Source organism: Pteropus alecto, unplaced genomic scaffold (genome assembly GCF_000325575.1).
Source record: "Pteropus alecto unplaced genomic scaffold, ASM32557v1 scaffold24, whole genome shotgun sequence".
In the NCBI taxonomy this organism is placed as follows: Eukaryota; Metazoa; Chordata; class Mammalia; order Chiroptera; family Pteropodidae; genus Pteropus; species Pteropus alecto.
Window position 1 is genome coordinate 9,946,825 of NW_006439192.1, and position 24,921 is coordinate 9,971,745.

The window sequence follows — 24,921 nt, forward strand, 5'->3', positions numbered from 1 at the left end:
ACCTCTGTGTGACTGTATCTCAGTTATATAAAACAAGTTGAAAAATTTGGTTAGTTTGGTTTATTCTTGCTCAGTGGTTCTCAAAACGTCATTTTCCAACCAGATATCAGCATCTCCTGAGACCTTGTAAAGTGCAAATTCTTGGGCCCCTTCCTAGATCTGTTGAATCTGAAACTCTGGGAGTGCAGCTCAACAGTCCATGTTTTAAAGAGCCCTTCAGGTGACTGATGCATGCTAAAATTTGAGAACCACTGACTTAACTCTTGTCAATTCTGAGAATTATGTTTGAGTTTAGAAACTTCAAAGTCCAGAGAAATTAAATGACTGGCTCATAGGCACAGAGCTGGTTGATAGTAGGGCTGGGTTAAGAACCTACATTTATTTACAATTTTAAAGTATTTAAATTCTATATCAATGTCTCATAAATACAGGTATAAAAATACCTTGCAAAACATTGTTATACCTTCTGCTCACATGTTACCTAATCAGTAAGTTGTGCATATAATAAGTCAGTAATAATTGTCAGAAAAGTAGTTTTGAACAGAGAATAATATTTTTGTCTTTATGTATTTTGCCCCATTTATTATTAGCCTACTCTTTTTGTGTGTATATGTGTGTGGTTCTTCCTTCCCAGAAAGGACAATCAGCTTTAATGCAAGTCAGTGACGTAGGTAGATGTCATTTTTTTCCTTTGATTTTTTTTTTAAAAACCATTTCCAATTAAGCAACTTGTTTGTAAATGAGCAGAAGAGTCAGGGAAAGGAGTACTTTCCTGTAGAAAGGAAAGGAAAGTACTGTTCAGTTTTGTTTTTTAGTTCTTCCTGGGGGCTTTAAGTAATTCTTGAGATTTGCTAATATTTTTCCTCAAGCCCGAACAGCATTGCAAGATTACTTTTTGCCACGTGATTTTTCCAAAGATTCTGTTTTCCTTTGAAATCCAGAAGTCTTGTCACTTAAAGTCACAGCATTTTTTCCTAGAGCCTTGTAGAAACTAGTTCAGCCAGTTCACATGTTTTTAAAAAATGTCTGCTAAGAAAGCTAGCTTTGCAGCCATTCTTCATCTTCAAAACAGTCAAGTATGGTGGGTCTGCTGTTTTCTTGAAAGCACTTCTGTAATTCACCTTTCAGCTTAAATGTTCTCTTGAACTCCTCCTCTGCCAAGCCACTAGATTTCTGTATGTAGCAGATTTATGTGCTCAAGTGCCCTGGTCTTTATTCAATAAAGTAGATCATTTTTGTAGCATCATTCAAGACAATTTTCATTTCATTTTTAGGATTTTTGATACTAGTACCTCTTTGAAGAAAGTAGAGTCTTGAGACAACATCAGAATATCTTTTTTTTTTTTTTTTTTTTAAACAAGAGGGTAAAACCTGTACTGAGCCAACCATTGATGGGGCACATCTGTGAAGATAACAGTGCATTTCCTCCAAGACAGACTTTTGTTTCCAGATATGAAGATACCACATTAAATATGTCCTGCTCTTTGCTTGTTGGTGGCAGTTCTTTGCAACAGAAGAGTTTTTCTTGAAATTCACCATCATTTAAAAATTTTACATATGTTACTGCATGCATTTATTGGTGAAATCTGTTTTTTTGTCAATCTGGATAGACAAGCTGTTGTTTCTCAGTTTATTAAACAGAACTCTTCACCATCATGTGACATGTCTCCAGTTTGTTGACTTATCATATTGTTTAATACTTTTCACTTTCTCATTTACTATGCATTTTACTCTCATTTGACATGTTGACATTATTATGTTCCTACCAACTGTGTGATTTCTCCCTCACCCTTCTCTCCCTTTTCTGGGTAATAAGTTCTACAGATAACTTACTTCCTCAGGTTTTTCACTGAAGGTGACTTTAAAAAATAAATACAAAAGCTTTATTTTGATTTGAAATTCCAGTAGCTGTTTAAAATAGTACTTTGACTTGTCCAATGCCTGTGACTTATATTTAAGTGTCTTTTCAGTTGTGCTGGAGCCATTATATATTGTTACCACAGATGGAATAGGATACTTGGATTACCAGCTTGTGTAAAACCTATTGATTAGTAGCTTTGTTGTAATGGTAGGTGTAGTTTTTATTTTTTTAAATTTCTTGTTGCTCTGGTGCAGTGAAATGGCCCAGAAGATTGTTCTTTATTACTAACCTTATTATAATTGTTCACGGGCCTAAGCTTAGAATCCTCTTCTGTTACAAATATCATCTACAAAAATAATCACACTAGACTGTCAGACATGATTATCAAACAAATGCTAATAAAACCACGGGGAATAATAACTAACTGAATGAGAATATCACAAAAAATAACATTTCACAATATATTTTGGCTGGGTGGTTGCAATCTTTTAATATTTTGAATATATCATTCCACTCTCTCCTGGTCTTTAGATTTTGTGCTGAGAAATTTGATAACTTGATGAGGTTTCCTTTGTAGGTGACTGTCTTTTCCCTGTTTGCCTTGAGAATACTTTCTTTGTCATTAACTTTTGACAGTTTTAATATAACGTGTCTTGGAGAAGGTCTTTTGTGTTGAGATAATTAGGTGTTCCGTTAGATTCTTGTACTTGTATGTCCAGTTCCTTTGCCAGATTTGGGAAGTTCTCATTGAGTATTTCTTTGAACAGGCTTTCTGTTCTTTCTTTCTCTCTTCCCTTCTGGAATACCCATTATCTTGTTGTCCTTTCTAATGGAGTCAGATAGTTCTTGTAGAATTCTTTCATTTTTAAAGATATTAGTTCTTTCGTCTCTTGCACCTGAAGCATTTCTAGATTTTTATCTTTGTGCTTGCTAGTTCTCTTCTGGTCTTCTCTGTTTCCAGTGCTTTTTAATGCATTCTTTATCTCATTTATTGAGTTCTTCAGCTCCAGAATTTCTGTTCGGTTCTTTTTATAGCTTCAGTCTCTTTGGCAAAATGCTCCTTCTGTTCATTAATTTTATTCCTAAGCTCATTGAACTGCCTTTCTGAGTTTTCCTGTATCTTGTTGAGTTTCTTCATGACTCCTATTTTGAATTCTCTGTTAGATCACAATCTTTCATGACTTTGAGTTTGGTTTTCGGTGAATTGTCATTTTCTTTCTGTGTTACCGTGTTACCTTGGTTCATTCATGATGTTTGGTGTTTCTCTGCCAACACATTTGAAGTGTAAACACTTTTCTTATTTATGTACCGTTTTGATTTTAGCAATTCAGTAGGCTGATTAGAGGTCTTTCTTTTGTTTTCCAATAGATAATGCTATAGCACACATATTTTTGTTATCTCTAACCTGCTCTGCTTGCACCTCTGGGATTGTGGTGGGACATCTCTCTGGTCTTGGTGGTCGCTGCCTGGGTGGCTGGGGTGGTGGGTGCCCCTGCTGTGCATGGGTTGCCTGGGTCTTGCAGCATCACCAGTGTGGTAAGCGGAGGGTAGGGGTGGGCATGTGGCAGGTTGCGGGGGAGCCAGGTTTGCTAGCCTGTCTTACTGCTACCTGATCCCCTATGGCTGCTGGCATGCTGTGCTGTGTCTGGGAGGTCACTGACGCATCTCTGCTGCTGCTACCAGGCTCTCTGGTGATGTGAGTAGCACCACAGTCAGGAAGGAGCTGGATTCTCATGGATTCTCAGGCACCAACACTGCTCCTGCCCTTCTTTCCTTTTGCCAGGCTGTGATGTGGGGGATGCACCCCACCTCCTCCACCACTACTGTGTTTGCTGGGGCTGCTGGCTCGGCCAGTGCAATCGGGGAATTGCAGCTTCAGGCACCATTCCTGTTCTTCCACCTGTTCAGCCTGTCCTGTGCGTTTCAGTACGCCCACCAATATATGCATCTCTCAGGCATCCTAGTTTGTTGAGCAGAGGAACCTTTTTGGGGTTATGGATGTTTGGTTAGTTGTAGATTTAAGGGGGATACTAAGGGATTGTCTCACTCTGCCATGATGCTGACTTCACTCTGGGAAAAAGTTTTTAATGTGAAGAAAACTAGGGAAAATAGATTTGAGAATCATCGATAATGGAGAATATGGAATAATTATTTTGAAAGACTTGATTTTGCTGTCCTTAGACAAGTAAAATTACCCTAAATTCCTTTATTCTACTTCTAGTTTAGACTGTATACTTCCAAATACATATATCTAAAACATGGAGAAACATTTTGGAAGTCAGAAGTCCAAAATCGATTTCACTGGGCTAACATCAGGTTGTAGGCAGGGCTGGTTCCTTCCAGAGGCTCTGAGGGGACCTTCTGTTCCCCCGCCCCCTTTTTTTTTTCAGCTTCTAGAGGCTGTCTGCATTTCTTGCCAAATGAATGGCCTCTTTCTTGCATCACTCCAACCTCTTACTTCCATTGGCACATCTCCTACTGTTCATACTCAATCTAACTCTCCTGCCTCTGTTTTTCCTTTATAAGGATACTTGTGATTACAGTTGGGTTCACCGGATAATCCATAATGATCTTTCCATCTCAGGATTCTTAATCACATCAGTGAAGTCCTTTTTGCCATGTAAGGTAACATATAATCATCGGTTGCAAGGGTTTGGACATGGATGTCTTTGGAGGAGAGAATGCAGTATTTGGGGAGGCAATAATGACCACAATACATTACAAAATTTTGTCACTAATTTTTTTATTCAATCTCACCAATTACGTTAGTAAAAATTCTTCTTTCCTTAGTTCATGCAAACAAAAGGGTTTATAATTTTTTATATTTTTAATGAATTGATTTCAGACTCCCAGGAGCGTTTTGTCTGGAAGACTTTTTAAAAATAAAGGTTAAAAATTGTTTGTAAAAAATTTTAAAGGTAGGCATATTTTAAATTCTAAAATCATATGATGGAAATATGTCTTAAAACATTCTTTTCCAAAATGCTCTTTCCACAGCATGAATTTCTTTTAAAAAACAGTTACTTTGTTGCTTTCACACATTGTTAAAATGCTAGCTTTATTTTGAAGGAACAGAATTAAAATAATTGTTTTTAAATAATTATTAGCAAACTATTAATAGCATCTGAAATTATAAAAGTAGCTAACATTTGAAACACTTGCCTTTTCGGGGAAAAATAATTTAACTTGATTTAATTACGTGGTATATTACTTATGGATTTAAAAAATCATTGTACGGTCTGTATAGTTTAAAGGTCTTTTTAAAAAACACATAATTCACCATAATGTGGGCATCTTATAGCAGGTAAACTGCAATATGTGATGAATGCTGACCATAGAGGAAAGAATGAAGCCACATCTGTCAATCACGTTGTCATTTGGGATTCCCACTCTTCCCTCAGGTTTTGTCCATGCATGTCATCATCTGAAATGTGGATTATCTGACATGAGTGAAGCCAAGGGAGGCCCTGGTGTCAATCCACATGTTAAATATTAGTAAAGCATAATTTTTCAGTGGAAATTTTAGATTAAAAATTCAATAAAGCTTCTAAAGAATCATTCAAATGGATTGACATGTGTAGCCCTGGAATGTGCATACCTGGCTTACCTGGCTTTGGAGACCACTGTGCTATACTATAGCTGCCTCTCCTTCCTTTTTCTCTGTATGGTAGTCCTCATTCAAAGGTCTGCCCATATCCAGCTTTCTCTTTCATCTCTGACTGTACCTGTCTTTTTGGCACATAATTGTATACCTAAGTTTCATAATGTTTGTTTAGCTACAACCCTATTTTCGGAGCACTTGAAAGGCAGAAGCAGCAGTTTACATTTCATTGTATATCTCATTGTAGTGCTTTTGGCACATAGGAGTTATCACTAAATATTTGAATAAGTGAATGAATAATAGCAAATTATTCTTATATGGTATGTTAGGCTCTGTCTTTTTCTGCTTTCCAAACATACCTTTTGAAAAATGATTATTCTGGTTTTATAGTGGCCTGACTGAAACCTCAAGAGGTTCAGTAACTTGCCCAACAGTGATGGAACTCAGAGCTTGGAATGTTTTTCTTTTTAATTTAATATTTTATTTTATTTTTTTTATTGTTTGAAAGGTAATATATCTCATGGCATTAAAAAAAAAAACGATATAAAAAGGCATAAATGAAGAAGTCTTGTTCCCACCTGTAATTCTACTTATTTTCTCACTTTAATCTCTTTTAGTTTTTTATGATTATTTCTAGTGGTTCGTTATACAGAAAGTGCAAGTATATATTTTTATTTCTGCCCATTCCTATATAAAATGTTTTATATTACATTTTATAACATATACTTTTTAATATTTACTTTTTTTTTTTTTTAAGTTGAGACAATTGACATGTAACATTCCCTTACCCCGCCCCACCCCTAAACCTCTGGCAACTACCAGTCTGTTCTCTGTATCTGAAAATTCAGGTTTTTTTTGATCTGTTTTTTTTTTTTGGATTCCACATATGAGTGAGATTATTAAGGTATTTGTCTTTCTCTGACTTATTTAGTCTACTGCTGTTACAGCCCAACCATGTTATTGTAAATGCAAAAGTTCCTTCTTTGTTTATGGCTAAATAATACTCCCATGCGTGTATTATTGTTTCTAATTGATTTAATTTTTTTAGAGTAGTTTTAAGCTCAGCATAACTGGGCAGAAAGTACAGAGTTCTCATATATTCATTGCCCCACCCGGCAACTTCCCACACTGTCGACATCTTGCACCATAGTAGTGCATTTGTTAAAATCTTTGAACCTAGATCACCCAGTTTATATTAGGATTCACTGTGGTGTTTTACATTTCATGAGTTTTGACAAGTGTATATAATGAATGTGTTCATCATTATAGTATCATGCAGAATAGTTTCAGTGCTCTAAAAATCTTCTGTCCTCTGCCTGTTCTTCCCTCCTTCCCCCGTAACCCTGGGTAACCACTCAGTTATTTACTGCCTCCATAGTTTTGCCTTTTCCAGAGTGTCTTATAGTTGGTATGTAGCCTTCTCAGATTGACTTCTTTCACTTTGTAATATATGTTTAAAGTTCCTCCATGCCTTTTTATGACTTGATAGTTCATTTCGTTTTGTGCTGAATAATTATCATCTGGATATACTACAGTTTATCAGTTCACCTACTGAAGGACATCTTGGTTGCTTTTAGGTTTTGGCAATTATGAATAAAACTGCTATAAACATCTGTGTGCAGGGTTTTGTGTGAACATTCAACCCCTTTGGCTAAATACAAAGCATAATTGCTAGATCATATGATAAGAGTATGTTTAATTTTAAAAGAAACTGCCAAGATGTCTTCCACCATTTTCCATTTCCACCAGCAATGAAAGTTTATCTTCCTCTACATCCTCACCAGCATTTGGTGTCTACATATGTTTTTAAATTTAATAATTTTCCTGGATGTCTTTCCAAATTAACACAGAGAACAGCTGCATTTTCTTTAGCATCTATATAGTAGCATAGATGTGCTCCAGTTTATTTAATTGGTTCCTTATTGATGGCCACTTGGGTTGTTTCTAATATTTTCCTTTTACAAATAATGCTGCAAAGACCATGCCACTTTTATGTATATCTTTAGGGTAAGTTCCTAGAAATGGGATTACTGAGTCAAAGGGTGTAATTGCCCTACATAGTAGCTGTATCAATTGGCATTTGTGCCAGTAGTGTGGGAGAGGGCCTGTTTCCTTACAGCCTCACCATCAAACATAGATTTTTGCCAGTGTAATAGGTCAGGAATATCTTGGCAGAAGTCGAGTACCTTTTATGTTTAAGGTCATTTGCATTTCTTAAGATTTCTGTGTTCCTGTCTTTGCGTCATTTTCCTGTTAGATTTTGGAGCTGTTAAAAGATTAAGAAGATTAGCTCTTTGTGATGTTAGTTGCAAATATTTTCCCTCAGTTTATCATTTGATTTTATAGAGCTACAAGTTTGAACCTGGTTCTGATTTTATACTCCATTCTCTTCATCACAGTAATTGTACTGTCTTAATACATGTTCTACATTGCTGAAAAGATTCATTCACTTTTGGCTATTATTTAATGCAACTAGCATTTTAAAACTATCTCTTAATAATATTTTGACTAGACACGTCATCAGCGAGGAGATACACATCCTCTAACTTTAGAAGAAATTTTGGATGAAACACAACATCTAGATATTGGACTGAAGCAGAAACAATGGCTAATGACTGAGGTAAGAATAGGCGAAAATATTATAAAAATAAGTTAATTACCATGAAATATTTGCTATAACTAGGGTTTTCAATATATTGAAATCTGATAATTATTTTTACTTTTTCTTAAAAGATATAGTGTCTTTTGTTTTTTAAACATACATATTTTAAGATTGAATTAATTGTTGGTTTTTATATAATCTTATATATCTATTTAAAAATGTCAAAGACTTTAGCATAAAAGTTGTAAAGAAGTCAACGTAGTATCATTTCCATTTAAGTTTTTACAGAATTACTGATGCTTATTTTGAATTCCAAAATTTATAATGTATGTGTTGTCAAATTATTTGGTTTTTTTCTTTTTTTTTGCTTTAGGACATTGAAAGCATGAAGTATTGTAGGGATGGGAAGATATTTTGTTAAGATACTTGTTACACTATTATTACTGTTAAAACTTGATAGTGATGTTACTGCCTGTAGCAGGTAATTTGGAAAAATAATCGTGAACATTGTGTATGTACATACAACACTGGGAAAAAAACCCAAAACAATCAGTGAGCATGCTAATTTGGAAATGAATAACATTTAAAAAATTTTATTTTTTATATTTGCCTCTTTTCTGTTTAAGTATGAAATGACAATTAAGAAGACTATTTTCTAGGACCAGCGCTATATTCTTGAAGGCCAAATGTAAAATTCCTAAAATATAATTCAGTTAATTTTACCAAGCAAAATACTGTTCTTGATTTTCACAATATCAGTGAACTAATCACTACAGTTGTAGCTCATTATATTAGTGATATACAAAAAGTGATATACAAATTAATGATATGCAAGTAATCCACATTTAAATTTTGTTGCTGTACCTAATCTTGGAATTTCACACTCTACAGATATTAGTTAAAGATTATTTTTATTACTATTTTATTCTCCCTCCTTTCTTCTTTATTTCATCTCTTCTTTGAGGGTCAGGCTAGCAGCTGCAAAAGAAAATTAAGTTGCTCTTTCTTGAAGAGCTTTCCTTCTGCTATTGGATGTACAACAGAACTGACTAGGAATATAATCATATTCAGTAATTCCTGTATTCCTACTCAGTTTCATTCTTGAACTGACATCTTAGGTAAATTTCTTATGTGCACTAGTAAGTCTGGTCCTTTTCAGTTCCTTTCACAGCTGCTAGTGCCATATGATACCACATGGGGCAGACTATTGATATGTTCTCCCCAAGGTAACATTTCTTACATTATAATGCCAATATTCAATAAACTATACTTTGAGGGTGGGATAGGCATTACCTAGTTCACTTTATTAATGTTAATAGATATTGTATTGATTCTTACCTCTTTTGTTTTTCAAAAGAATGTGGGTACAGTTTTCTTCAGAGCAATTGGTGATAAAGTGGTATCTTTCTTATTCAAAGAATTTATGTAAATGATAGTTTATAAAAGTGAGCACCATGCTGATTTTTATTGTTTTGGATCCTGAATGTCCAATAGTTTAGATCTAGTTGCTATTCACAAGATGCTTTTAATTTGCCACTATATTGAGTATTGTTATTTTTTAAATAATTAGTAGAATTTAAGAATGTATATAGGAGATTTCCTTTTGTTAATATATTCAAATTGTGTTATTGTTACAGGCATTAGTCAATAATCCCAAAATTGAAGTAATAGATGGAAAGTATGCCTTCAAGCCCAAGTACAACTTGAAAGATAAGAAGGCCTTACTTAGGCTCTTAGATAAGCATGACCAACGAGGCTTAGGAGGAATTCTTTTAGAAGACATAGAGGAAGGACTGCCCAATTCCCAGAAGGCCGTCAAGGTAACCCTCTTTTCTTTCTGTGCCTTAATATAATTTGAATTAATAATATCTTGGTTTTAAAAATAGTAGAAATTTTAAATTTTTATTTTTAAAGCCTCCATTATATATAGTTTGGGGTTGTGGTGAGCCAATCGAAGATTTGAAATTTGTGTCATGCTACAGAGCAGGACAGAGTGTAGCCATTTTTGTGTACCTTTGACGGCTCTCTTCTGTATTGTCATTGTGTATGACTTTTTAGAATATTTCTTGAAAATTTTCCTCAAGGACTTTAGTGTTTTTCTCATAAGTTTTTATTTATCTATATGAGAACTGATTCAGTAAGACATTGCTAACCTGAGGAACCAGAGGCATTAAAAAACAAAAGCACAGACTACTAATCTGGTTGTTTTGAATTCCTAAAGGGGCTATTGATAAATTATACAGATTACATTTCCAGTTTAAATTTGGAACTCACTTGGAAAGGCTGCTAGTCTCTATTCTTCACAATTGCTAATGATTGATGCTAATCTGTAAGCGGGTTCATTCTTTGTTACCTGTAGAGTAAAACTTGCTCCTTTCTCTGTGTCTTAGTAATTTGGTTACATGTATTAGACCTTTTGATATTATCCCTGTGGCTGGCTCTGTTTACTTTTTTTAACCTGTGGGATTTTTGTCATCCTGTTGATCTGTGTCAAGTCCACTGACTTTTCTTGTCTACCTCCAATTTGTTGTTAAGCCCAATTGGTGAACTTTTTATTTTAGAGATTGTATTTTTCAGTTCTAGATTTTTCTTTCTTTCTTGTGGTTTTTGTTTCTTAGCTCAGATTTTTCTGTTTCATTCATTATATGCAGCTTTTTCCTTACACCCTTGAGTTTAATTTCTTGTAGCTGTTTTAAAATCCTCCGAATTTCAACAGCTGGGTCATTTTGGGACTGGTCTGCACTGACTCCATCTCTTGAGTATGGGTCATGTTTTCCTGTTTCTTCATATATCTAATAAGTTTCTGTTGTGTGTTGAACGTTGTGAATTATATATGTAAAGATTCAGGATTCTGTTGCATTCTTTCAAAGGGTGTTTTCGTTTGTTTTTAAGTGGTCAGTTACCTTGGCTAGACTCAAAGTCCAAACTTTGCCTTCTTTGCAGTAGGTGGCATATGGTAGATCTGTTGTTCTTTTAGCCCTTTTACTTTAAAAATGTCTTGTCTAGAGTTTATAGTAGTTTTCTGTGGGAGGGTTGGCCCTTTATGAGCTATTGGGCCATTACCAGAAGCAGAACCCTTATAAGATTTTTAACTTAAAAATTTCTAAATTTAAAAAAAAAAAAATAAGAAAAGGTGTCTAAACTTAAACAACCTTCACAAATCTTGCAAATATGTGATCTGAGCTTATAAATTGTGCACTGTATAGTAAGTTAAAATATAGGACTCTGCTGAATCTTAGCTTAACAGTTAAGGGTGCTAGGTCTATCTTTAGTGGCTCTGTTTTCTAAGGATTAGAGCTGAAGGGGTCCCAGAAGACACAATCTGTTTCATTTTCAGGCAGGATTATTTCTAAATTGTTTGAAATGCAGAATTTTTATTCTGTTCTTACCACCTGTGTCTACTGAAATCTATTTTATTATTTTTAAAAATATTTGTCATTTATGAATAATTTACATAAAAATAAAGGGATGATGAAAAACAGCTTTATTGGAAATTTTAATAAGAATTTAAAATAGCAAACCTCTATATCAAGTGCATTTTGGCAAACACACATCAGAAAGAGGAAAGAACGTTATTACATGTCCTTTTAGCAAGGTGAGATGACAAAGGTTCTTAGCACACAGTAATGTATGATGAAGTCTTTCCTGTTGAATAACTGGGTAAAAAAATACCTTATTTCCTTTATGTCCTTAGAAATATGTTGTTCACTCATTGTTTCTTAAGCTTGAGATTATTCATCTGGTATTGTCACTCACTACTCATAGTTTGAGACTTTGTTTTTGTGGTGAATTTCACCATCATCATCAGAGTCTAGAGTGCTGCTCTCAGGCTTTTGGCATTCTTGTTCTCATTAATACTAGTGAACTGTCTTTTGTCAGTTTTCTTGTCATTGTTCTGAGGAATAGAAAATAAATTCTGAATTGTCAGTTGTGCTGAAGAAAACTAAAAGACAACAGATTCTGCATCTTTTATATCTTGAAAGATTATGCAATACTTTGGGAAATGCAATAAGAAAACTGAAATGTGGCTATTTCACTGTCGCATCATACTCTTAGGTGATTTAATCATTCCTTCATATTTTTTCCATATTTTAGCTTTTAAAACATAATTGCTAATAATTGATGGATAATGATGAGTAAGTAGCAAAAGGTTTCATGGTAGAGGAAAAGTAAAAAAAATTAAGGTTTTACTGTTTTTATTAGATTAGAGTAAGAGTCCAGTGGACCCAAATCATAATTGCCACATATATTGAATTTAGTGGTTTTTTTTTTTTTAAATAATTTTTCTTTTTTATACTTTGGAAGACCTCTAAAAATAAAAGCCTTGAAATATCAATCCTTAAAGATAGAACTGCTCAAAAAAGAACCTCAAGAACTAAAATTGGGTCTAGTGGACCTTAATGTTATACTAGGGTTAAAGAAATGAGAATCTTTTGTTTAAAAACAACAACAAAAAAAACTCCCCAAAATTGGGGGGAAGGGGTGAAGTAATTTGGAGGTAACTGAAAAAATTTTTTTTATCTTTAAGGCTTTAGGGGACCAAATAATATTTGTAAATCGTCCTGATAAGAAGAAAATTCTTTTCTTCAATGATAAGAGCTGTCAGTTTTCTGTGGACGAAGGTAAGTCTTTCTGTAAAATACTTTATTTAGTTTGCAAGTATGTTACCAATTTAGGGTGACAAAATTTGTAATATAATACAGTTATAACTTAAATTTTATAATAATGCTGGCTTTTTAGCATTATCATTTCTTAGAACAGAGCTAGTAATACCTACATCTAACCTTGATTCTCAAAATGGAATTTGAAATATGTAATTTGAAAGATTTTAGGTTACTTATACTTACAGTCATGGTATAGCAGTTTATAATTCCTTATGCTTATACCAAAAAAAGTTTATTTCTCTATTATTTTATGAATATTACTTCATATCTTGATATGAAAGCTTGATACAGACTGGGGAAAAAAACTTTTTGGTGACTGATACTCTCTTAAGTAACTTGCTCTTTCAGTTATCAAATTGGATAAGGAAAGAGATTTTTTTTCTTGTAATTATATAGAGTTGGATACTAAGCTATATTTTGTCCTTTATTAAATTTGTGATACCTGTAGTTTAGATTTTAGTTTAAAATATTTCATCAGTATATGTCACGTGGAGTAGCAATTAAATGGATTTAGTCATGAGAAATTTCTTTGCTATAAAAGTAGAAATTCTCACAAGCAAATATGATTTTTACTGTAAATTTGTATCAGTTTTGTTTTTATAAAAAAGGCAAAATAAATTAATATTTTAATTATAAAATTTCAAAACAATACAAACAACAAAATATTCTAACAATATAGAAGTGTTCATAGAGGAAAACAGTAATATTAGACTCCAAATAGTGAACTATTGCTCTGATCACCTGGTAGTCATGTTGACTCTTTATGGCATTAAATAAAAGAGACTCTATGGAATTAATAATTTTGTATAAGAAATGCATTATAAGTCTTGTCTCTTTAGTAGCCTGCACATGTCTTGATTGTGATTCTGTACTTTGTACAATACCCTAGCTTTTTTCTTACATGTTGTTTGGCTGTAGGTATCTTCAGGCTTATGGTGCTTATAGATAGACATGTTAGTCAACTCGAAGTTACTTAGCTGACCGTGATTTGTTTTAATAAATAGAACGTTGTGTTTTTGTGAAAATCGTGATCAAGAGTACCTTGTATGTAGTCGGTTCTCAATAAATGTTTGGTAATTAAAATAAAAATTTGCAAAGCATGCCAGTTCTTTTATACCGCCCTCCCTAATAGACAGGTAAGTTTTCTATGCGTAAACAGAGTAGTAGTGAACTCCTGTACATCATAGTGATAGGTGCTCATTTAAGGACAGTTTGGCTTAGCAATTTTTGTTTTGCTTGATTCTTCTTTACTTGGAATTTTGCTTTTATGTGAACGTTTGTAATTGTCAAATTAATTTATTTTAAAAAAACAAAGATGGACTTGATCTTGAAGATCTGAGTTTAAAAAAAAAACAACTGATTGCTTTATTCTTCAACAGTTAATCTATTTGAAAAAATCTGCAGTATTAAAAAACTTACCACAAATATCACATGTTCAAATAGTAAAGAAAATCTGAAAATAAAAAGCAGCTGTGCTTTACCTTACTTCAGTTTCAGTTTCTTTCTTTTATGACAACTGGTTTTATTTTAGATGATTCTGATGGTTTTTTCCATATTGCTAAATAACATGCTTGTATGTTCTTAATTTTTCAAGTTCAAGCATTGTTCTGATTTATCTTTGATTCCCACACCTATCTCTTCTCTGCTTCCCAATATAGTACACCACTAGTTTTAGTTTATCATTTATCTTGGCACCTTCAATAAATAAAATACTTAAACTTTCTTAGTGGGAATATTCAGTATTAAGTCTACTCTGCAGGTGCCAGCATAGTGAAGCATATCTGTTCTGTAAGTTTAAATTGTTTAAATTGAGGCAGGTGTTGAGATTGCAGTAGATTCGTAAGTGTAGTGTGAAACGCTAGGATTCCTTGATCAATAATCCTCACACTAGTCCTTATAGACAGCCATTAGTATTTTCTGTCCCTATCATCTTGGCCTTTTTCTCTTTGTGTATCTTTTATTTCTATTCCTTAATATTACCCCTATTTTCATTTGCTATTTTATATGGCCTTTGTTGGCTTGAAATTATCCCATCTCCTTAGTACTTGGCTGATAGAGACCAAATGAGGATTTTCACCTTTTTTTTTCCAGATTAGAGAAATAAGCATATATGCTTGTTAGCAAAATCCCACACATCTAGAAATAAGTTTTGTAAATAGTTTGAAGTTTATTTTTCTAGTTTACTTTCTCTGCATTACAGATATTCTCTAATGAATGCTGCATGGCTAGAGTTAGTATTCCATTTTATAGGTGTAACTGATGAATGGATTTTTAAATATTTAAAAATGCTGCAACAAATAGCCTTACACATTGGATATGTGTCTATGTTTTATGTTAATGAAATGGACATATAAATCAGGAAGATATTAGGAAGGTAAGTTGATAAGTTTTTATATATTTTAAGATCTTTGTTGCTGAGTTATTTAATATGTGGTAAAATATATTACTAGATTTCCTAATATTGAAGCATTCTTATATTTCTAGATTAACTAGTTAATTCTTTGGCTTTATGTATTTCTGGGTTCTTTTTACTAATGTATTTAAGGATTTTTGCTTTAATACGCCAGTATTCCTTTTTTGTTTTTTTTTCTCAGGTTTTGGTATGGGTATAATACGAGATTCATAAAAAGAAAAGTATAATTTTCCCTCCTCTCCCTACCCCGTTTCTTTTTTTCTTCTTATGAGAATATCAAATTCCTTGAAAATTTGAAAGCATACACTTGTAAATGTATCTGACTTGTTGCTTTTTAGACAGCATTCTTTTTAATTTTTTATTTTTCATTTACAGTTGACACATATTAGTTTCAGGTACATAACATGATTAGACATTTATATAACTTATAAAGTAACACCCCTATAGATCTAGTACCCATCTGACACCATACATAGTTATTACAATATTATTGACTGTATTCCTTATGTCTTATGCTATACTTTACATCCTCATGACTATTTTGTAACTGCTTGTTTGTACTTCTTAATCCCTTCCCCCCAACCCTCTTCTACCTGGCAACCATCAGAATGTTCTTTGCATCTATGAGTTTCTGTTTTGTTTGTTCATTTGTTTTTTAGATTCCACATATAAGCAAAATCATATGGTATTTGTCTTTCTCTAACTTATTTCTCTTACAGAATACCTGCTAGGTCCATCCATATTGATACAGATGGCAAGATTTCATTCTTTTTTTATAGCTGAATAATAATTCATTGTATATATGTACCACTAACCCTAATCTTAACCCATTCATCTTTTGATGGGCACTTAGGTTGCTTACATATCTTGATTATTTACAACAAATATATGGATGCATATGCATTTTCAAATTAGTGTTTTGAGTTTCTTAGGATAAATACCCAGAAGTAGAATTGCTGGATTCTTCTTTGTCTCTTTGTTTTAAAGTCTGTTTGGTATAGGAATTGCCACCCAAGATTTTTTTTTCATTTCCATTTTCATGAAATATCTTTTTCTATCCCTTTACATTCTTTGTGTATCTTTCAATCTGAAATGAGTCTTTTGTAGGCAGCATATGTAAAGGTCTTTTTTCTTATCCATTCAGCCTCCCTATGTCTTTTGATTAGAGCGTTTAATTTATTTACATTGAAAGTAATTGTTGATAGATATGTAGTTATTGCCATTTTATTATTCATATTTTTGATCTTTTTTCTTCTTCTTCTTAAAGAAGTCCCCCTAACATTTCTTGTGATGCTGGTTTGGTCTTAATGAACTCCTTTAGCTTTTTCTTGCCTGGGAAACTTTTATCTGTCCTTCAATTCTAAATGATAGCTTTGCTAGGTAAAGTAGTCTTGGTTGTAGGTTCTTGCTTTTCATCACTTTGAATATTTCATTCCAGTCCCTGCAAAGTTTCTGTTGAGAAGTCAACTGACAGTCTTATGGGAACTCCCTTGTAGATAGCTGCTTTTCTCTTCCTGCTTTTAAGGTTCTCTCTTTGTCTTTAACCTTTGGCATTTTAATTATGACGTGTCTTGGTGTGAGTCTCTTTAGGTTCATCATCTTTCAGACTCTCTTTGCTGCCTGGGGTTGTATTCCTGTTTCCTTCACGTGGTTAGGAAAGTTTTCCATTATTTCTTCAAATAGATTTTCACTTCTTTGTTCTTGCTCTTTGTGAATGTCGGTATGCTTGATGTTGTCCTAGAGGCCCCTTAAACTATTCTCATTTTTTTGGATTCCTTTTTCTTTTTGCTGTTCGGATTGGGTGTTTTCTGCTATCCTATCTTCCGAATTACTGATTCAGCCCTCTGCTTCATCCAATCTGCTATTGATTATCTCTAATGTAGTCTTCATTTCAATTATTGAATTCTTCAGTTCTGATTGGTTCTTTCTTATGCTTTCTATCTTTTTATATTTCCTATCTCTTTGTTGAAATTCTCACTGAGATCATTCAGCATCCTTATAACTAGTGTTTTGAACTCTACACCTGGTAGATTGTTTGTCTCCATTTTCTTTAGTTCTTTTTCTGGAGTTTTGTTTTGTTATTTCATTTGGGACATGTTTCTTTGTCTCCTTGTTTTGGCTGCTTCCATGTTTGTTTCTTTGTATTATATAGAGCTGCTCTGTTTCTCGATTTTGGTGGAGTGGCCTTATGTAGTAGGTGCCCTGTGGGACCCAGTAGTATAGTCTCCTTGGTCACCTGAGGCAGCCTTCATTGCTGTTGACATGTCATTGGGAGGGATTGACCCTTAGTTCTAATTGGTTGTGAGGATTGTGTGACTACAGTGGAGGAGCTGTCATGAAGGGGCTGACCATGTGGAACAAGAATCACTTTATTGGGGCTCTGGTGCCTGCTGAGTCTGTCTTTTGGGTGTGTCATTTGTGGAGTTGGTTGGGTGGTGCTCTAGTGTGGGCACTGGATGGGTGTGTTCTGGGGCCTTTTGGGAGGAGTTCTTGGTGCAGACTAAGGATAGCTGCTGCCTGTGCGTAGCCCAGGGCCACTTGTTGTGAGCTAAGAAGTGATCTGTCGATGTTCGCCAGTTGTGCTGGGCTTAAAGGTACCTGGGAGAGGCTAAGCTTTAAACTGAGGCTGGCTACTGCTAGTGCTGGGCTCAAGGCTGCTTAGCAAGAGGTACAGAGCACACTGAGGCCAGATGCTGCTTGTTTGAGGTTTGCGAACATTAGAGATTTTAAGAAAGTTCGTAACATGAGTCAGATTACTGTCCGTAACATGGGCCATTTGTATGGAAAAGCCACTGGAAGCTGTTTGAGTGGGCCCCCAAGTTGGCTGGGGCAGAATCTCAGGGAATCACCAGGGCAGGGCACCTTGTGTTAGCCAGGTTGATGGAGATTCAGATATGGTGGCTGTCTCTGTATGCCAGTTGGGCAGAGGATGGCTCAACAAAGGAACAGTGCCCTCTGCTAGCATTTCTGCCTGGGAGGAAGCTTCCCCTCTAGCCCTCACCCTGAAGCCAGACAATTCAGTTCCTTCCCGTATGTCCCTGGCTCTTTTTGAGTTGCTGCCCCAGCATTGGAGCTCAGTGTGAGTGAGTCTATCAGCCAGTAAGTCTATATATGGGTTTTTTAAGAGGAGCCCCTGGAACTCCAGCAGCCATCTGTCTCACTCATCTACAGTCTCCGCTGGTTTTCACAGCCAGAAGTTATGGGGACTTCTCCAGCACTGGAACTCTGGGGAGACAAGTCCCCTTAATTTCTGATTGTGAAAACCTGGTGTGGGGTTGGGACCCCTCACCCCTCATGGGAGACCTTTGCAGCCAGAGATAGCCCTCCCTGTTTTTAACTGCCACACATGGGTGTTAAACCAGCTTGTTGGGTGTCTCTGCCCTTCCTACCAATCTCTATGTGGCTTCTTCTATTTATCCTTAGTTATTGGACTTCTGTTCAGCTAGACTTCAGGCGGTTTTCAGTGATGGTTGTTCTGTAGATTAGTTTTGATGCGGTCGTGGGAAGAGGCAAGCAGTTTCCTACAACGCCGTTTTGGCTAAAAGTTTAAACAACATTCTTAATATCTTCTTGGCTGTGTCCTTATTTAAGAACTCTGTCTTGTGAATTAATTTAATATTCAGGTTTAATGAAGTATAGTTTTTGTGGAGTGTGGTCTAGAACTTGCTTAACTTTTTTTTCTCTTATTTTTCCTTCTATTGCTAACTTTTGTTTGGGCTTTCTCCCTTATTTCTTTGTTATGCTAGCTATTGATTTACCTAATTGACTTTAGTTGTGTTTTTGTTTAAGGGAAAATATAATCAGATAACTGTTTACATAGTAGTTTTTTGCTACTTGATCTGAGCAACGATGGAGTAAATGTTAAAATCTCACATTGCTTTTATATTTTTGTGAATTTTGCCGGTATTTTCTATAGTTAACTGCTTTATATATTTTCCTGCAGAGTTTTTGGTTTATAGGCATTCTTAACAGTCACAGTTTAAAGATTGCATCTGTAATCATTATAAAGTATCTCTATTGGTCATATGAATTTACTTGAAGTCCAGCATTATCTCATCTTACTATCTTAAAACCCTTGTACCTTTTAAAAAATTTTTGATATATTTTTGTCCATTTAAAAAAAGTTATGCCTGTCTTCATTATATGTATTTCTTTTGTAGATAGAATACAGTTGGTTTTAACTTTTTGAATAAGTTCTAAGTGCCATTTTTATTTAATATCTTTACCAGATGATGTATTCTCCCCATTTGGAAATTGTATGATTAGGGGAAGTGTTTTGTGTATATATATATATATATGAAGTGGTTCTCTTTATATATTTAATTTACTTAAATTTCTAGGTATCAGTTTATCAACTTTTCTCTTTTTACTCTGTAGTTGACACTTTCTGAGATTTTTGTTCCAATCTATTGTTGTTTATTTATGAATCCATTTTTTTCAACAAATATTTGTTTGCAAAATTATATTAATGATATGTATATACATTTGGTAAGGATATTAAACAGAAACAGCAAATGATTGAATAAGAAGATATTCTAGTTATCCATTGCTGTGTAACAACTTACCCCAAATTTAGTGGCTTAAAAACAACATTAATTTCTGTCTTGGTTCCATGTTTGTGCTCAACTGAGCAATCGTGTTTGCTGCTGAGGCTGAAGGCTCAACTGGACTTGATATCCAGGTTGGAAGGCAGTTGATGGCTGCTGGCTGAGAGTTTGGTTGGGCTTCTCCAGTGTGACTTGGATTTCTCTTTATGACTTGGGCTTCTTACAGAATGGTGGCTGATTGCTGAGAGGGAGTGTCTCAAGAGAGAGCATTCAAGAGACTAGATTACTGGCTTATTGTGAAAGTATATAACTCAAGTATGGCTAGATGGAAGGGATACATATGGCAAAGCATGTGGGAAGGGGCATGGAACTTCCATACTCTTTTGGAGTTTGTCATTCTCCCCACATCTTCATGTGTTCACCAACCTGGGAGTTCCAACAAATATTCATTGATTTCCTGTTATAGGCCTCATTTTGCTATATGTGAGGGGTTGTTGATATAAGAAATGTCCAAACCTGTAAAGAGTTTTTATAAGAATTTATTTGAGGCAAACAGGATACACCTGAAAGCAGGATCTCAACAGACTGAGATAAAATGCTTTCAAGAAATGACAGTTTGCAGCTTCAGTTATGCATTTGGAATTAAGGAAAATTACATGAAAGTAAGAGAAAGCAAGGTGGGAATTGATTTACAGAATAGTTAACAAGATTCTGTGTTCTGAAGGTGGTCACACTTTAGAAGGAGGGGTCTGAAGGGTCCTCAGGCTTTAGAAGGAAAGGTCTCAAAAGAGGCATTTTAAAGGGGTGTGAACCTGGATGCACAAAAACAATGGACAGGGCTGGCTTAAGGCAAAGAAAAAACTTTTACGAAACGAAGTTGAGTGTTTCTCCACCATGACCTGCCCAGTTAGGAATGCCCTGTGATGTTACTTTCCATTGAACCCCCTTTCCATCCACAACGTAGTAGCTGCAGATAGACTAATACAGGTGTGATGCATTGGGAACTTATATACTGTAATTGGTGTTTTACTTAAGTGATAAAGAATTCTTTGTAAAGATCTGAAAAATACAAAATGCAGCTTTTCTGTGATTGACCAAGGTTAATACTATATTCTACATAAATTATACATTATATTTTTCCAGAAAATCCAGTGTGCATTAAATCAGTATAAAAATAATTTGTTTATATATATAAAATGGAATTGCCTTTTAGGCGTAGTTTATCGTAAATCGATATTTTTCATTAATTTGTATACTTTCTAGGAAAGATGGTTGAGAGTAAGCAGGGTTTTTCAACCTTGGCAGTATTGATATTTGGTGCTGGATAATTTTTTTAGTGTCAGGTTGTCACTATAAGATGTTTAGCAGCATCCCTGGTTTCTTTAGATGACAGCAATATACCTTCCCCCATATTACGACAATCAAAAATGTCTCCAGACATTACTAAATTGCCTGTGTTGAGAATTGAAGGTACAGCTTATGTTTATAAAACAGAAAAATTAAGATATATTTTCTTTAAACTTTTCATGCAGTCTTGCATTTAGCACATTCATTGATACAAGGGATATCAAAGTGAATAAGGTTTCTGTCCTTGAGCTTACAGGCTGGGGAATGAGTGACATGGGAAGACATATAGTACAACATGCCACATATTGTCATTGTGGTGTTCAAATAGTGCTGTTAGGCCCTGGGAAGAACAGTTACCCACAGGAACCTCAGGAGTAAGGCATTGTTCTTTTAGTTGAAAATGTTAGTATTCTATAAATCACTGATTTTAAAAAACTTAGTTTTTGTTAATCATGTAAATCATGTGTATTTCCATAGAAGACCATTGGAAATTAATGTATATCTTAATGTTGATCTTTTTTTCTTTCTTTTTGACTTCTTTTTTGTATTTACTGTCGATCATATTGATAAAGATTTTTGTTTTAGTCCACTAGGTGGCAGTTTTAGCCATCAGAAAGAAATATGTGGGCAAGCTTTCAGCCACTGAAAATTCATCCTTTATTCTATCTATAATAGAAAGAAATGTCCTAAAATGAGACATAACACAAATAAGGAAAGAATTTATTATAAAGCAGTTTAAAAAACCAAATCGATAAGTGGACACAGAGTACCTGGACATAGGTATACATCTTATTTCACAAAGGCATTTAATGTTTCCTTAAGTCAGGATCTTATTCATTTAGAGGTAATATAAATGCAGTGGTCAAGAGGATGTCTGAGTAGTCAAACTGTAATTTTAAATCTTAGCTCTGCTCCTGACTAGCTTAGGCAAGATACTTAACCCTTCTCTGAGATTTCTCATCTGTAAAATAGGAATAATGGTATTTGTACCTCATGGTCCTTACAAGGATTAAACGAGTTAATATAATAAAAGTGCTTAGAACTTGGAACAGAACTTGGCACATAGAATAATGGTAACAGTAATGTTAGCTCTTATTAGTAGAATTGAAAATATAAAATAGTACCAAAATACTGTGTTTTAATCTTACTTATCTTGTAACTTATTTACATTTACTGAGCTGTCTCATGATTGACTCAGTGAGTCTGTAGTTTTGCATTTAGTTAGAAAAGAAACAGAACAACTTTTACAGTCTGAGGCTACATTTCTACTGAACTTTTGCAGTTACATTATATTTGTTGGTGGTAATAAATCCAATGACAGTCTGACTTTTCCCCTGTTGCTTGTAACTTGTTCTTTTCTGCCTGGAAAGTTAAATAATTTCAACTTTATCCTTAGAATTCAGGACTCCTCCCAGTAGCTACTTTCCTGGGCTTTGATGCTGTTTTGGGTCATTATTTTTTAATGGCTATATGGTGTTCCACTATATATCCAAGTATATGGATATACTTGAAAACAATTTTTCTGATGTTCCGCAGATAGAAATGTAGTTTTAAAAAAATTTTTTCTATATGCTATTATAAAGAATACTCTATTCTTGCACATAAATATGTGCTCACTTGTCTGATTATCTCCTTATTGTAGTTTTCTTTAGAATTGTTGGGTAGAAACAAGGCATATTTAAAAAATATTCAACAGTTTGCCTAATATTTATTGTAAAGTTCGAACCAATTCTTTGGACCAGTTTATCCCTTCACAGCAGTATATGAGAAGGTATCCATTTTTCTTTCTTTTTTTTAAAAAAAAACTTAATTTTATTATTAGTTTCAAGTATACAGTACATTGGTTAGACATTTATATAGTTTATAAAATGATCCCCCTAATTGCTCTTTCTCTCCTCTGGCTCTCCATGTAGCCCTTACATTAATGCTAACTGCATTCCCTATGCCGTGCTCCCCATTCCTGTGACAATCTATCAACTACTAATCTGTACTTCTTTAACTTTTTGCCCCATTCTCCCAGCCCTCCAACTCCCCTCCCCTCTGGCTGTCACCAGTTGTCCTCTGTATTTGTGGAGAAGGTATCAATTTCTTTATTCAAACCAGTACTGGATGTTTTTAGTTGACTTTGCCAGCCTCATATAAAATAAAGATTATTTTTTTATTTTATATTTTCTTGCAGTGATTTTTATGAAATTAAAACCAAATTATTTCTCTTAGTACTTCTGTCAGCCAAGCATTTTCTTTCCTCACATACATTAAAAAGTAATTAGACTTGGTATCCTGTGAGATCTTGCCTCTAAAATTAGGCCTTGCCTTCTAGTGTTCATCTTAAGTATTTATGCAGTGGTAATACATTTATGTAGTAGATGTAATATTTAAATGCTGCAGCAGCATTGAGCTAAGGAAAGGCAAGGATTAAAGTAGAAATGTTTTATTGGGAGGGGCAAGGATTAAAGTAGAAATGTTTTATTTAGGGATTTTTCCTCTGAAAATAGTTCCAGTGACATTTCTTTTAGCAAAAGAGAGTTAAATTTTGTTTTAATATACTTGCATTTCCATTGTGCCATGAAAATTTATAGTGTTGTATATATTTTTTGGTGGTATATTAATATACAGATTATCTTTCCAGACCATTGCTGTCACTATTCTAGTAGGTATTATTGCCTTCGTAATATGTTATAAGAGGCCTAAAGTATGTATATAAGCTCTGTACATATCAAGTAGAAAGTCAAAGTAGTTTCAGTTTTCAAGGAACTGAAATTTTGCAATGCTGGTAACAGAGGCTTGGTAAAAAGTGTACTGAATAAAATTTACCACTGAGTAAAAGGTGTTTTTATCATACGCACTTTTATTCTCTACCTTTTTCATTATGTGGAGAAAAGTATACAGCTTAATTAGTATTCAGTTATGTCGTTTAACACTTAATTCTAATTAATGAATACAATTTTTACATGTTCATATAATTTAACAAATCTGGTTAAAATACCAGAACTATTTTTTTTTGTATATGTGACACACTTCCTTCAATAGCTATGGTAAATCTGACGCGTAAAATTCTGGTTATGGTATACATTTTAAAACAATTTTGTGTGCTTTCTTGGAATTAGAGGAATGTTTTTATTGCTGACTTGGAAGTTCAACCTGAAGCTATTTTCTCTCTCATATACTCACAGTGAACAAAACTAGTTACATTAATCATATTGTTCTTAAAGTTTGGATAAAAAGTAGGTAGTTGGCAACTTCTGACTTTCACTTAGAATGGAGAAAGCTGGAAAAAGCATTGTTCCCACCCTTACAACAACAGTAAACTGTATATAGCTGCAAACTTATAGTTTTCTTGAACCTATCAGAGAGCTGAGGTTGCAGGGCCACCACCTATCCTGAAATCTAAGGAAAGACAGCTAGCTACCTCTAAGAAAAGATGAGATGGAAGCTCTTGTTTACCCAGGACAGACAAAATGAACACCTCTCAGAGTATTCAGCTGAATTTTTTAATGAACTGCTAAAGGCTTAGTGTGGACTAGCAAGAGAATATAGAACTCCCGGGGGCTGCAGACACATGGGAATTTGTACCCATCTCTATAGACTTCAGTGGATACTTACAAAAAAAAGACAGAGGCTTGGGCTGGGGATACTGCCCTTGTTGGATGGGTCTGGGGATGGGGAACAGTAGATGCTTCAGGAAGGACATAAAACTCTGTCTAAATCTTTCTCCTCACCTCCTTCTTTTAGACAAAAGTCTTAAATTGCTGTGAGAAGGGAACAGAAAGAAAATCTTCTACCCCCAAGAAAGGGCCAGGAATATGTGTCGGGTCCAGAACTTTAGCAGAGGAGGCAGAGCAGGAACATTTGAGAAGGCTGATCCCCAGACACCAGGGAACACAGC

At 34.4% G+C, this 24,921-nt stretch overlaps 1 protein-coding gene across 5 annotated transcripts in view; it reads left to right on the forward strand.

Annotated features, from left to right (window-relative positions):
* Nucleotides 1-24,921, forward strand: part of GTF2E2 (general transcription factor IIE subunit 2) — a 76,844-nt gene that overhangs the window by 27,025 nt on the left and 24,898 nt on the right. For all 5 annotated transcript variants that reach the window (XM_006916336.3, XM_006916338.3, XM_015592835.2 and 2 more), the window contains 3 exons: nucleotides 7,975-8,082; nucleotides 9,702-9,884; nucleotides 12,593-12,686. In XM_006916336.3, coding sequence (XP_006916398.1) covers nucleotides 7,975-8,082; nucleotides 9,702-9,884; nucleotides 12,593-12,686 — 385 coding nt within the window. The remainder of the gene's footprint in view (nucleotides 1-7,974; nucleotides 8,083-9,701; nucleotides 9,885-12,592; nucleotides 12,687-24,921) is intronic.